The sequence below is a fragment of the Mustelus asterias genome, chromosome 14 (genome assembly GCF_964213995.1).
Source record: "Mustelus asterias chromosome 14, sMusAst1.hap1.1, whole genome shotgun sequence".
NCBI classification, from domain to species: domain Eukaryota; kingdom Metazoa; phylum Chordata; class Chondrichthyes; order Carcharhiniformes; family Triakidae; genus Mustelus; species Mustelus asterias.
The window spans coordinates 52,889,427-52,902,728 of record NC_135814.1 but is presented as its reverse complement, the minus strand read 5'-3'; the positions used below and the strand labels follow the sequence as shown (position 1 = coordinate 52,902,728).

Genomic DNA, 13,302 nt, shown 5'->3' with positions numbered 1-13,302 from the left:
TAAACTGTCAAGCAAAAGTAGTCTTTGCTTAAAGTCTCATCCAAATCTCATCTGAAGGGTCACCTTGGATTATGTGATTCAGTATGTGAAAGATGTGTAACTATCTAATTCAGAGTGAAATTTTGATTCAGGTTAATTATTTGTGATTTCACAGGAATATGAACAACACTGCAGAATAAAACCTGAATTGCAGAAAATCCTTTAATTACATGTAATAAAAATTGAACTTGATTTGGTTACGATAAACTAGTGGATCTAATTATAAATGTATGGAACTGTGAAATACATTCTCAAACACTGATTTCAAAATGAAATTCTAGGATTTTTCAAACACCCAAAAGAATTGATTTAGTCACTGTTAAGTAATATTCTTGTTTTAATTCAAAACTAGGGTGGCTTTACTCGATAACAGTGAGATTATTGCTGTTTTGCATGCTTGATAGAAAGGTGTGCATTCATTAAGATCTTGTCTATTTCCTTCGAAAGGTAATTTACAACAGTTGTCCAGTGGGGCAAAATATTAAATTAAGGAAGGTGGGTTTATTTTTTTTCCTTAAATGACATTCCCTCATTTTTCAGGAGGAGCAGGATGGAAGTCAAGGTATTGGCAAACGGAAGAGAGTTAAACTCTCCAACAGCACCAAAGGTATATTTTGTTCAACACCTTATTGCCCATGGTTAATCATTTATCAGGAATGATCCTATTAAATTATTGCGATTGATGGAACTGCTTTTTCTTTGTCACCCTTCCTCTGCTCAATAGTGTGTTGAATGAATGGCTTGAATGAATGAATCCTCAAATCCAGTGTGACATGAAGTGGCTCTTCGAAATGGCCGTTGTGAACCTTGTCAGCTCAAAGTGCAGAAGGCAACGCAGTTTGGTCTACTCTATGATATTTACACACAATTCTTCTGTGTGCAGCAGTATATTTGTGCTTCCTTGAAACTAGTGTTCTGTATTTTCTGTTCATGGTATGATTTTCTTCATACTAGGGGAACCAACAGGAACTTAATTCATTCATTCAACTTGTAAGTGCAATCCCAGTCTACCTGTGGCTGATCTTTTTATCTCATCCTCCCATTCTCACTAACATTAGTATTGTACATTGTTCCACTTAAACCGATTCCAAGCTAGAGGGACAGCATCTTATTTTTCTCTTAGGCTCCCTGCAATTCTACAGTTTTAACATTAATCTCTGACTTTACTTTGGAAATGAGGATTTAACTAAATAGCTACAGATGCTGGAAATCTAAAGCACAAACAGAAAATGCTGGGAACACTGAGCAACCCAAGAAGCATCTGTGGGAAATGTGCAGACTGCACCTAAAATGCGAACTGATTTGTTCAATCAGATGATGTCTGACCTGTCAGTTATTTTCTCTTTTTGTGGTACCGCATTTTGAAACCTATTTTAACTTCCTACCTGAACTGCAGATTTTCAGTTTTTAATTTCTCCAGGCTATCTACTTAGAGAGTCATAGACTAATAGAGGTTTACAGCATGGAAACAGGTCCTTCGGCCCAATTTGTCCATGCCACCCTTTTTTTTAAACCCCTAAGCTAATCCCGATTGGCTGCATTTGGCCCATATCCCTCTTATACCCATCTTACCCATGTTACTATCTAAATGCTTTTTAAAAGACAACATAGTACACGCCTCTACTACTACCTCTGGCAGCTTGTTCCAGACACTCATCACCCTCTGTGTGAAAACATTGCCCCTCTGGATACTTTTGTATCTCTCCCCTCTCACCTTAAACCTATGCCCTCTAGTTTTAGACTCCCCTACTTTTGGGAAAATATATTGACTATCTAGCTGATCTGTGTCCCTCATTATTTTATAGACCTCTATAAGATCACACCTCAGCCTCCTACGCTCCAGAGAAAAAAGTCCCAGTCTATCCAGCTTCTCCTAATAACCCAAACCATGAAGTCCCGGTAGCATCCCAGTAAATCTTTTCTGCACTCTTTCTAGTTGAATAATATCCTTTCTATAATAGGGTGATCAGAACTGCACACAATATTCCAAGTGTGGCCTTACCAATGTCTTGTACAACTTCAACAAGACGTCCCAATTCCTGTATTCAATGTTCTGACCGATGAAACCAAGCATGCCGAATGCCTTCTTCACCACTCTGTCTACCTGTGACTTCACTTTCAAGGAGCTATGAACATGTACCCCTAGATCTCTTTGTTCTGTAACTCTCCCCAACGCCCTACCATTAACTGAGTAAGTCCTACCCTGGTTCAATCTACCAAAATGCATCACCTTGCATTTGTCTAAATTAAATTCCATCTACCATTCATCAGCCCACTGGCCCAATTGATTAAGATCCCGTTGCAATCGAAGATAACTTTCTTCAGTCCACTATGCCACCAATCTTGGTGTCATCTGCAAACTTACTAACCATGCCTCCTATATTCTCATCCAAATCATTAATATAAATGACAAATAACAGTGGACCCAGCACTGATCCCTGAGGCACACGCTGGTCACAGGCCTCCAGTTTGAAAAACAACCCTCTACAACCACCCTCTGGCTTCTGTCAAGAAGCCATTTTTGTATCCATTTGGCTACCTCACTCTGGATCCCGTGAGATTTAACCTTATGCAACAACCTACCATGTGTGACCTTGTCAAAGGCCTTGCTAAAGTCCATGTAGACAACATTAACTGCACTGCCCTCATCTACCTTCTTGGTTACCCCTTCAAAAAACTGAATCAAATTTGTGAGACATGATTTTCCACTCACAAAGCCATGCTGACTGTCCCTCATCAGTCCTTGCGTCTCTAAATTCCTGTAGATCCTGTCTCTCAAAATACCTTCCAACAACTTACCCACCGCAGATGTGAGGCTCACTGGCCTGTAGTTGCCAGGCTTTTCCCTGCAGCCCTTTTTAAACAAAGGCACAACATTTGCCACTCTCCAATCTTCAAGCACCTCACCCGTGGCTATTAATGATTCAAATATCTCGGCTAGGGGATCCGCAATTTCCTCCCTAGCCTCCCACAATGTCCTAGGATATACTTCATCAGGTCCCGGGGATTTATCTACCTTGATGCGCTTTAAGACTTCCAGCACCTCCTTCTCTGTAACACGTACACTCCTCAAGACATCACTATTTATTTCCCCAAGTTCCCTAACATCCATGCTTTTCTCAACAATAAATATTGATGATTAGTAAATACTAATGCGGTTAATATGACCATGGACTGCCAAAAGGCATTTTATAAATAAAGGGGCACACAGCAAACTTGTGGGAACATTTGGAGCTGATAGAATAAAAGGGACAGCAGCAACATGGATAGGAAATTGACTGAGTGACAGAAACACAGCAGTGGGAAATGTTTTTATTTGGATTGGAGGTAGGTTAAAGGGGGATTCCAGGAGGGTTGGTGTTTGGGATCCTGCTCTTTTTGGTACATATTAAAGACAGCGACCTTGCTGTACAGAGCACACATTCAAACTGTGGTAATTACACAATACATGGCAGCATTGTGAACTGTGAGGGGTTAGTGTTGTTGAAGCTCAACGTTTCTTAGGTAGCTTGTGGACTGGCCAGACTTGACCAAGTTAAAGCAGAGAAGTGTAAAATGATTCATTTCAGTCGGAAGAAAAGGGAGAGACAGTATAAAAATGATACAATTGTAAAAGCAATTTACAGAGGGATCTGCGGTTAAATGTGACACTAATAATTGCTGTTTGGGTGGCAGGTTGAGAGTGCGGTTGATAAAGTATTTGGTTTGGTGAGCTTTATCAGTAGGGGCACTTATTTAGCTATTTGCATTGCCTTTATTTCTGGCCATTATTTGACTGAGATGATCTGTTACGTAATTTTCTTCATGGTTATTGTCTGGATTTGTCTTATTTTAATACAAATTTTCACTTCTCTTTTTCTAATTTTTATCATTATGCAGGTCTACTTTTTTCATTTATGAATAAAGATTTATAACTGAAACACAAACTTATCTGTTCACTGCACAGTTGTTGACTGACATGCTGTGTATTGGTGCATTTTCTGTAATTGTTTCAATATCAGGTAAACTGAGCGATTAAGTGCATTTCAATAAATTGACCCAAATGGTACTATAATTTTTTGTAATCAGGATAAAAATGGATAAGGAAATGTCTTTCTGTAGATCACTATTTTTACATTTTTTTGCAAATACACTGTAAATATTTACATAATCTTGGGGATGAATATTCTCCGTTCTAATTTCTAAAAGACATGGGCAAAGATTTTGTGGTAAGAATAATGGTGAGGCAATTGATGCTCACTGTTAATTCAAGGTAAATTAGACAGCCATTTTACAATCGCGCATTTCAATGTGGAAATATGGAAGTTGCTGTCAAAGATAGCCAGCCATTCCTTTACAGTTTGAAATGATTGTAGTTGTGTGAATTTGATCCACCAGTCCTGCACTAGAAATGACCCAAAAAGTTAGGGTTGTAGCATAAATGAGTTTTTAATGGTGTAACAGATCATTAATGCTGAACAACCTCTGAAAAAAATAATTTTACAATTATGTTATCTCATTCCCTCAGAAGAAAATTAGTGTTTATGTTCATTGGATGAGAATGTTGTTGACAAAGCCAGTGTTTATTGCCTGTTCTAATTGCCCTTGAGAGGGTGGTAGTGAATTGCTGTAGTCCAGTTGATGTAGGTACACTCAGTGCTGTCAAGTAGGGAGTTCCAGGACTTTGACCTCACAATAATTAAGGATCAGCGATTATATTCCCAGGTCAGGATGGTGTGCAACGTGGAGGGGAGCTTGAAGATGATCGTGTTCCCAAATGTCTGCTGCCCTTCCTCTTCCAAGCATTAGAGGTTGTGACTTTGGCAGGCGCCATCAAAGGAGTTGCAGTGTATCTTTTAGATGATCACATAGGGTGCGTCAGTGATGGAGGAAGTGAACGTTTAATAGGGTGACAATTGAGTGGGCCACTTTGTCTTGGATGCTGTCGCACTTTTTGTGCATTGTCGGAGCTGCACAAATCCAAGCAAGTGGAGAGTATTCCATCACAAGTCTAACTTGCACCTTTGTATGATGGATTGGATTTGGGGGGTCCAGTAGCTGAATTGCCCCTGCAGAATTCCCAGTTTCTGACGTGCTCATGTAGCTATTGTGTTTCGATGGCTGATCCGGTAGATTTCTGAACAATGTGGACCTTCAGCTTGTTGATGGTAGGGCTTCACTGATATTAATACTATTGAATATCAAGAAGAGATGTTTAGACTTATGTTAATTGCCTGGTACTCGTGGGATATGAATGTTATTTTCCATTTAGCAGTCCAAGCCTGATTGTTTGTCCAGATATTACTTCATGTGATCATCAACGAATCTCCCCACTTTTGACTTTATGATGGAGGTAGGTTCATCGAGCCTAGGACAGTGCCTGCGAAACTCGTGCAGCAATATCCTAAGACTGAAATGATGGCCTCCAGCAACTACAACCATCTTCCTTTGTGCTAGGTATGACTCCAACCAATGGAAGGTTTTCCCCGGTTCTTGTTGAGTTCCATTTGCCAGGATTCATTGATGCTCGATTTGGTCAAATAGTGTCTTGACATCAAGGGCGGTTACTCTCACCTCACCTCTGGAATAAGTTATTTTGCTCATGTTTGGATCTATGCTTTAATAAGGTCTGGATCTGAGTGTCTCTGATGGAATGCAAACTGAGCATTGGTGAGCAGGCGGTTAAGTCCCACTTGATAGCAATGTTGACACCTTCTGTCACTTTGAGTAGACTCATGGGCAGGGATTGGCCAGATTGGAGAGACCTGGGCAAGTTCCCACCTTGTTGGGCAGATGCCTGTGTTGTAGCTATAATGGAACAGCATGACTGAAGCTGTGATTAATTTCGGAGTGCCAGTCTTTAGCTCTGCACATAGCCTTTGTTGTATCCTTTGTGATCAGCTGTTCCTTTGGTATCGCACAACTAGTTTAACAGGTGGAGATCTTTGGGGGAGGCAGAAGAATCATCCACTCAGCACTTCTGGCTGAAGATTACTGTAAGTGCTGTAGTTTAGTTTTTGCACTAATGTGCTGGACTTTATCATCATTGAGGCGATGGAGTCTCCGCCTCCCATTGGTTTTTTAAATTGTCCACCACCATTTCTGACTAGATTTATTAGGTTTGCAAAGTTATGATCTGATCCATTGGCTCTGGAATTAGTTACGTCTCTGTGTAACATGCATGTTATAGTCCTGCGTTATAGCTTTGCAAGTTTGATATGCATGGTGCTGCCCCTGGCCTACTCTTCTATATTGCTTATAGAACTTAGCCTGATGGTGTTGGGGGTAAAAAACAGGTATCGAGCTATTCTCGGCCTTTGCCCCCACTGAGTGACTGGAAGGAGATTTTCGGAGTTTTAAAAAAGCCTTTATTCAAGCTCTTGCAAGAGAACCATCTTTCCATCAACTGGTCTGCAGGCTCCCAGAACAAAGGGAATGCAACAGCAATTATACCTTGGGGTTTAGTTACAAGTGATTAACATATACCAATTGAAATTGCACACTTATTCGAAGGTATCAATATCCAATCACAACTAATAGTTCTGATTACTTCATTTGTTTCCCCACAGTACTGTTCAACCAATTACAGCAACTCTATGCTTGCCTAATTCCAATATCCAATTACTAACAAGGCACATACACATAGTTATGCTATCAGCAAAACAGACACATGTGGCCCTTGCATGTGGAAAGCATTGATTTATGGATACATAGCCCCTTGTGGTATCAGAGTTCCTCTCTGTCCATTGTTTTCACAGCTGTAACTTGCAGTCCTAACAGCTTCCCAGCAACTTTGTTGCATTGAATGATTTTTAACTCCTTCAGTGGTAATGGTAGATTGGCCAGACCATCCGGTTGCAGGTTGTGGTGGAATGTAATTCTGCTTGTGCTCGTATATTAACGTTCGTTGAACCTCAGGGAGCTGAGAAGAACTAGACTTGTGCGGGAACACCTAAAATTGCCAAGGATAAAGAGAGAGAAAGGCTCGGCCTTCACTTCACTCACTTTCAGGGAGGAAGAGGAACCGGACCTGTCTGGGAGCACCTAAAATGGGCAGAGGGTAAAAAGAGAACAAGGCTTGGGCCTTCACTTCTTTACCTAAAATGGGCGGCCTTCAGGATTTGGCGCAAACAAACAGGAAAGTGTAAATTGATTGGTTGGTGTGTAGCTGCTGTTAGGCTATGTCTGTAAATAGCTGGAAATGTGAGAAACTTAACCTTTAAGTACCTTATAATTAATTAAGAGATGCAAGCAGAATGGAAGTAAAGAGCTGGTGAGTCGTGATAAGATGTATTCCTACGGTTTAAATTAATATTTTAAGTGGTGGCGAGAGAAGAAATTAATTAATTTGTTCATTAAAGGGCAACAACAATGATGGCAGGGCAGTTGATGTATTGTAGCTGCAGCATTGGGGGACTCATGCACACCCGTGTAATGGCAGTGATGCACCCATGGCAGTGAGTGTCTATGGCTCGAAGAGCTTCGGCTCAAAGTCAATGAGCTGGATGCTGAGGTAGAAATGCTGCAATGCATCATTGCGGGGGAATGCCAGTTGGGCACTTTATTCCAGAAAGCAGCCATACCCTTTAGGACAGGGTCTTTTCATTTTGTCAGTGGACAGAGGGTGGGGTGCTGTGACTTCAATTGAGGAAGGTATGAGGATTAAGAAGGCAGAAGTGGAGGAACTGCAGCCCTTGCAATTGTCCAACAGGTTTGAGATTGTTTCATCTTGCATGGATGAGAGCAGGGGCTGCTGGGTGATTTACTAACCATGACACCATGGTACTGGAAGCTATTCAAGGTGAGGTAGTAAATGGAACTTAGGACCTAAAGGGAGAGTCCAGAAGGTTGTGTTGCCTGCCCAGTGCCAGGGTTCAGGACATCTGCTTGAGGCTGGAGGGGAATTTGTAGTGGGAGGAGTGGATCCAGTTGTCATGGTCAATATAAGTACTAACAACAATGATAGGACAAGGAAAGAGGGAATATGAGGGGCTAGGGGCTAAATTAAAATGCAGAACCTCAGTGGTAATAATGCCTGAATTATTACCCGAGTCATGAAAAAAATGGCTTAGGATAAGTAAGATTAGGTAATTGAATGCATGGCTCAAAGATTGGTTTGAGAAATATTATTTTTGATTCATGGGGCACTGAAACCATTATTGGAGACAGTGGGAGCTGTACAATTGGGATTGACTTTGGTCCCGCTGGTGAAGCCATCACGTCTGGTCACTGTTGGTGACGACCATCTGTGATCCTCGCCAGTGAGGACCTCAACCGGCGAGGGCACTAAGGTAAGTGAGCCCGGCTGATTATGTCAGGGGCTCATTACTGATGTGTTAAACGTGTCATTAATATTTAAATCAGCCTCATGCCCTTCCTGGACGTGAAGTCGATTTCGCTAGCAAAATGGGGGCGACAAGATCGAGAGAGGTGAGAAAGCGGGTGCGAACCCAATTTTTCACGTCTCACCCTATCTTACCAACTCGCCGTGCCGATCGACTGCCATTGTGAGCCAGTAAGATCATGCCCCATATGTCTGAAAATTCTTCATTCTGGTTGAAGAACCTTGTTATTTCTTGCCTTGCTCACAGACCTTGTGGAACATGTAAATTTGGGACTGTGAAATCATAGCATTCTATCACACAGTAGGACAATCCACCCCTTGAGTTTATTCTGGATTAGATGTTCTCTATTTGCAAGCATCCTGAATTAAAAAATGGTCTTTGTACAATAGACCAGATGAACTAAGCACTCCAGGATTTACAGTATCTTCTGCAATATTTCTTTTTCTTGCCCTCATTTGGGATTGTACTTATTCTTGACCTTTACCAGTTGGATGTGATTTCTGTTAATATTCTATTCATTGGGTTTCCTCAAGCATTGCCACTTCATAACCATTTTACATCGAGCGAAATGTTTGTATGTGGTACCTCAACAGGTTGCTGTAAGAACGTAGCATGTTGTAATTCTTAGCCAAATTGTTGGGGGGTTTGGGTGTGGAGGTGGAATGGTGGCAACACATTAGTATTAGTTTGGATTTGTGGTTGTAAAGACAATGAAACTGTTAGCATTCAAGATCCTGGGCAAGATTCTCCGGCCTCCCAGCCGTGTATTTCCTGCTGGCGGGAGGTGGCACGTTGTTTGCTAGTGGTGGGATTCTCTGGTCCACTGCTGTCAATAGGAATTCCCATTGATGTCACCCCACACTGGTGGGAAACCCGCAGGCGGGTCTGGAGAATCCCACCAGTGTGAACGGCCGGAGAATTCCGGCCCATTTTTTGGAAACTTGCACCAACTTACGACATTGGGATATACTCGTTATAAACAAGAAACCGAAAGGTTTCCGTCATCTCCACAGGGTGAGCTGGCGTGGAAAGTAATTAGATATCAGTATCCGTAGAATCCCTACAGTGCACAAGGCCATTTGGCCCATCAACTCTGCACCAAATATCCGAAAGAGCATTTTACCTAGAGGGTGCAGGATCTTTGTGGACATCTTTATTCAAGGTTAGCAATGAGACCTGCCACTTTACTGCTCACTACAGCATTTGGGCAAGTGTCCTGCAGGAAAAGAGAAGCTATTCTCTCCATCTCTGCCCCTTTTTCCAATGTCTCCATTTCAACATCCTGGCAATTTTAAAGCCCCTCTCTCCAAAATGCTGATTCATGATTCCACCCCCCCCCACCCCCCGCAGCCTGCTTGTTAATTCCTGACTTTCCATGTATTCGTGCTCTGCATGCATTATCCAGAAACTCCTGTTATCTCTGTGACAAAGTTTTTTTCATCTGTTGCCTTGTCTGTCCTGAGTTGTAAATGGACATGATGCATGAAAGGCTGTCTGCAGCTCATATTTTACAAGTGTCTGTTGTTTCAAGGACAATTAGTATCTATATTGCAAGTGTATAATAGTAAATGTCCATTTTTGCAGCTATTTATTTGCACGGTTTAAGAATTCCAAATACAGAAGAATTCGTCCCGGTTGTTGCTGTCTGGACTAGGATTCATTCAATGTTGCTAGAAATGAAGGCATAGTAGAAAAATACTGTCCAGCTGCCTAAGTTCTGGTGCTCTTGAATTTTTTTCCCCCAAATAGTTGATCCATTTAATGTTGTGGTATTTAGACCCAGTAGGATGGGATTTCATTGTAGAGAGAAGAATACTAAAAGTGGATCACTTGAATCAATTCTTGATAGAATAATGTATGTTGTATTGCTGAATCTGTTTGGTGCACATGTTGGCTTGTAGAAATTTCTGTGAAGCATCTCTCTTGTCAGTGAATGGTGTATATGGTGTATATGGTGCCTTGCTGTAAAAAAAAAAAGTCATTTTCTTTCTGGAAGCACCTTGTAGAACGTGGTCTTACCAAGTGGTGCAGCTAAGATCAAGCAATCAACATGCTGGTTAGGTGCATTGGCCATGCCAAATTCTCCATCAGTGTACCTGAACAGGAGCCGGAGTGTGGCAACTAGAAGATTTTTACAGTAACTTCATTGCAGTGTTAATATAAGACTACTTGTGACTAATAAATAAACTTTAAGCGTAACCTATGGCAATTATGGCTTCAAACATGTTGGTGGATAGGCATGTTTTTGTATAAGTTTATTTAAAATGAATGCTGTTATTTTCAAGCTATAGATTTTCAGATGTGTTCTGTTTTTGGGAAACATTTAGCTGATATAGTGATTAACTTTGGTTGAGTAGCAAATTGAGTTGTGTTATATTTAGTTGAATGGATAGAGATGTATCCTATTTTTGTGGTTTCTTGCCTGTATATCGGGCTTAAATATTTCATGTCATCCTGGAGCTTGCTTTTAAAACAATGACATATCAGTATAATAATGTTTGCCTTGCACACCTTCTTCAATTCTCTTTTTTCCCCCCCGGTAATCCCCAATGAAAAACAAAATGAAGAGAAAAACTTAAATTTGTTTTGAGGTGACAGAAGTGAAAGGGTAACTTAAAAGAAAATGAAACTAAACATTGTGTTGGGCAGCCTGTTACATGTTGTGAATATGTAATAGTAAAATTGCTTTTGAGGAAGTATGTAGATTTTTATAGTCGAAGTGGAGGTAATTTAGTCATCCCATTTTCTGAAAGAGAGATTCAATTACTCTTTTTTTCAAATATCAATTAATTTTCCTTTTAAAAGCTTTTATGTATATTGTTTTTGGTCAAGCATTTCATGTCCTATCCATCCATTTCCTTTTTTAAAAAAAAGACTCTCAGCCTTCTATTTCATTTTAATTTTTAAAGAAGTTTCATTACTTGTCCTCCTGTTTTTAAATATTTGTTTATCTGGCCTTATCGACCCTTTTTGAAGCTTATTATTTAATGAATATACTCTTTCCTCATTATTCCTCCCCAAATTTCTCACTTTGCATTTCATGTGGCATTTTTCTTCCCAATCTTCTAAGTATTGATGTCCACCTGACTTACATTTTCATTCTTCACAGTTAATCATGCTGTCCAATTTTGTGTTGTCTGCAAATTTTGATATGCTCCTCATGTTCGAATTGCTATAAAAACAGTGGTAGTGTTACTGTTTCTGGGTGATAACTTGAAATATGAATCCTACTTCCTCTCTCTCCACATATACCGGACCTGGGGCGGCACGGTAGCTCAGTGGTTAGCACTGCTGCTTCACAGCTCCAGGGACTTGGGTTTGATTCCCAGCTTGGGTCACTGTCTGTGTGGAGTTTGCACTTTCTCCTCGTGTCTGCGTGGGTTTCCTCCGGGTGCTCCGGTTTCCTCCCACAGTCCAAAGATGTGCGGGTTAGGTTGATTAGCCATGCTAAAAATTATCCTTAGTGTCCTGAAATGCGTAGGTTAGAGGGATTAGTGGGTAAATATGTAGGAATATGGGGGTAGGGCCTGGGTGGGATTGTGGTAGGTGCAGACTCGATGGGCTGAATGGCCTCTTTCTGTACTGTAGGGTTTCTATGATTTCTATATGATCTTTTAAGTGTCTCTAATATTTTCTGACTTTTTTTGGTTATTCTTCATTTCATACGTTTATGAAAAACATTAATATTTCCTTTTTCTATTTCGCAGAAGTTCCATTTCTTATTTGCCTTTCTAATTTTTCATACCGTTACTTAGTTTTACTTTTTGTTTCCTATCTCACTGTATTACTATTACTAGTTTATAGGACTGTGTCCAGTCCAAAGATGTACGGGTTAGGTGGGGTTGGCCATGCTAAATTGCCTCTTAATGTCAAGGGGATTAGCAGGTTAGATACATGGGGTTAGGACCTGGGTGGGATTGTTAGTGCAGGCTCGATGGGCCAAATGGCCTCCGTCTACACTGTTGGGATTCTATGATGCTATTTCTTAATTATCTGCAATTTGAATGTTTCCCATTATGCATTTTCTCATGCACAACATTTTCTTTGCTATGTATCTGGATTAGTTATCTTTGAAGTTTATTTTCCCATCAAGTATTCTTATTTTTCACTATGTTTGCTCTTTTTAATTTTTATATTGAGTTAAATTGATATGGTTAATGTTTCTTAGACATTCCCCTACCCTTGCTTATTTGCCTCACTTCACTACCTCCTTTTCCTATTGGAATAAAATATATTACTGAATAGAAAGCCTGGACATGTTGTGGAACTCCCTACTTTTACATTTCCCTCAGTTTATCTTTGGATATTTGAAGTCATAATGATTATTACCAGGAAATTTAGCACACCAGTTCAGAATGCAAAGCTGGCAAGGTCATCTTCTTTACGTGTACATTAAAGAACATCCAAAAGAACAAGCCATTGGAGCTTAACGTGACAGTCGATGGAAGTCATAAATTCACATTTAGCTTAGAGCGACTGAGTTTGGGTGGAAAGTATTTGGGGTGCAAAGCAGTTGCCAGCCTGTGAGGTGGAGCTGTTGTCTGTGACTGGTATTGCAACCTGATTCCGAGGAATTTTTCAAGAAAATGATCAAGGGAAATCTTGACCTCATGGCAAGTTTTACTTGAAGTTAAGACAAATACATCATTGTTATTAGAATTACAAAAGTAGTAGATAAAAGTCTGCATGATACTTGAGTGTTTCATTATGCAAAATTTGGTTGTTACATTAACTGTCTTTAATTTTAACTTTCGCAACTTATTAGAAAAGTCGCACACTATGGATTTGGACTTATAAATCTTGTCTGACATTTATGTAGTGCGAGAACTTTTATTCGATCCATGAGGCATGTCATACTTATAGCAAGTAGCTAATTCTTTTAATCTTGTCTTTGTTCAGATGTCTGAGTAATTCTGCATTTTGATTGCCACTGAGTAAC

At 40.3% G+C, this 13,302-nt stretch overlaps 1 protein-coding gene across 4 annotated transcripts in view; it reads left to right on the top strand.

Annotated features, from left to right (window-relative positions):
* Positions 1 to 13,302, top strand: part of ubr3 (ubiquitin protein ligase E3 component n-recognin 3) — a 325,538-nt gene that overhangs the window by 45,421 nt on the left and 266,815 nt on the right. For all 4 annotated transcript variants that reach the window (XM_078228378.1, XM_078228377.1, XM_078228376.1 and 1 more), the window contains exon 5: positions 580 to 646. In XM_078228378.1, coding sequence (XP_078084504.1) covers positions 580 to 646 — 67 coding nt within the window. The remainder of the gene's footprint in view (positions 1 to 579; positions 647 to 13,302) is intronic.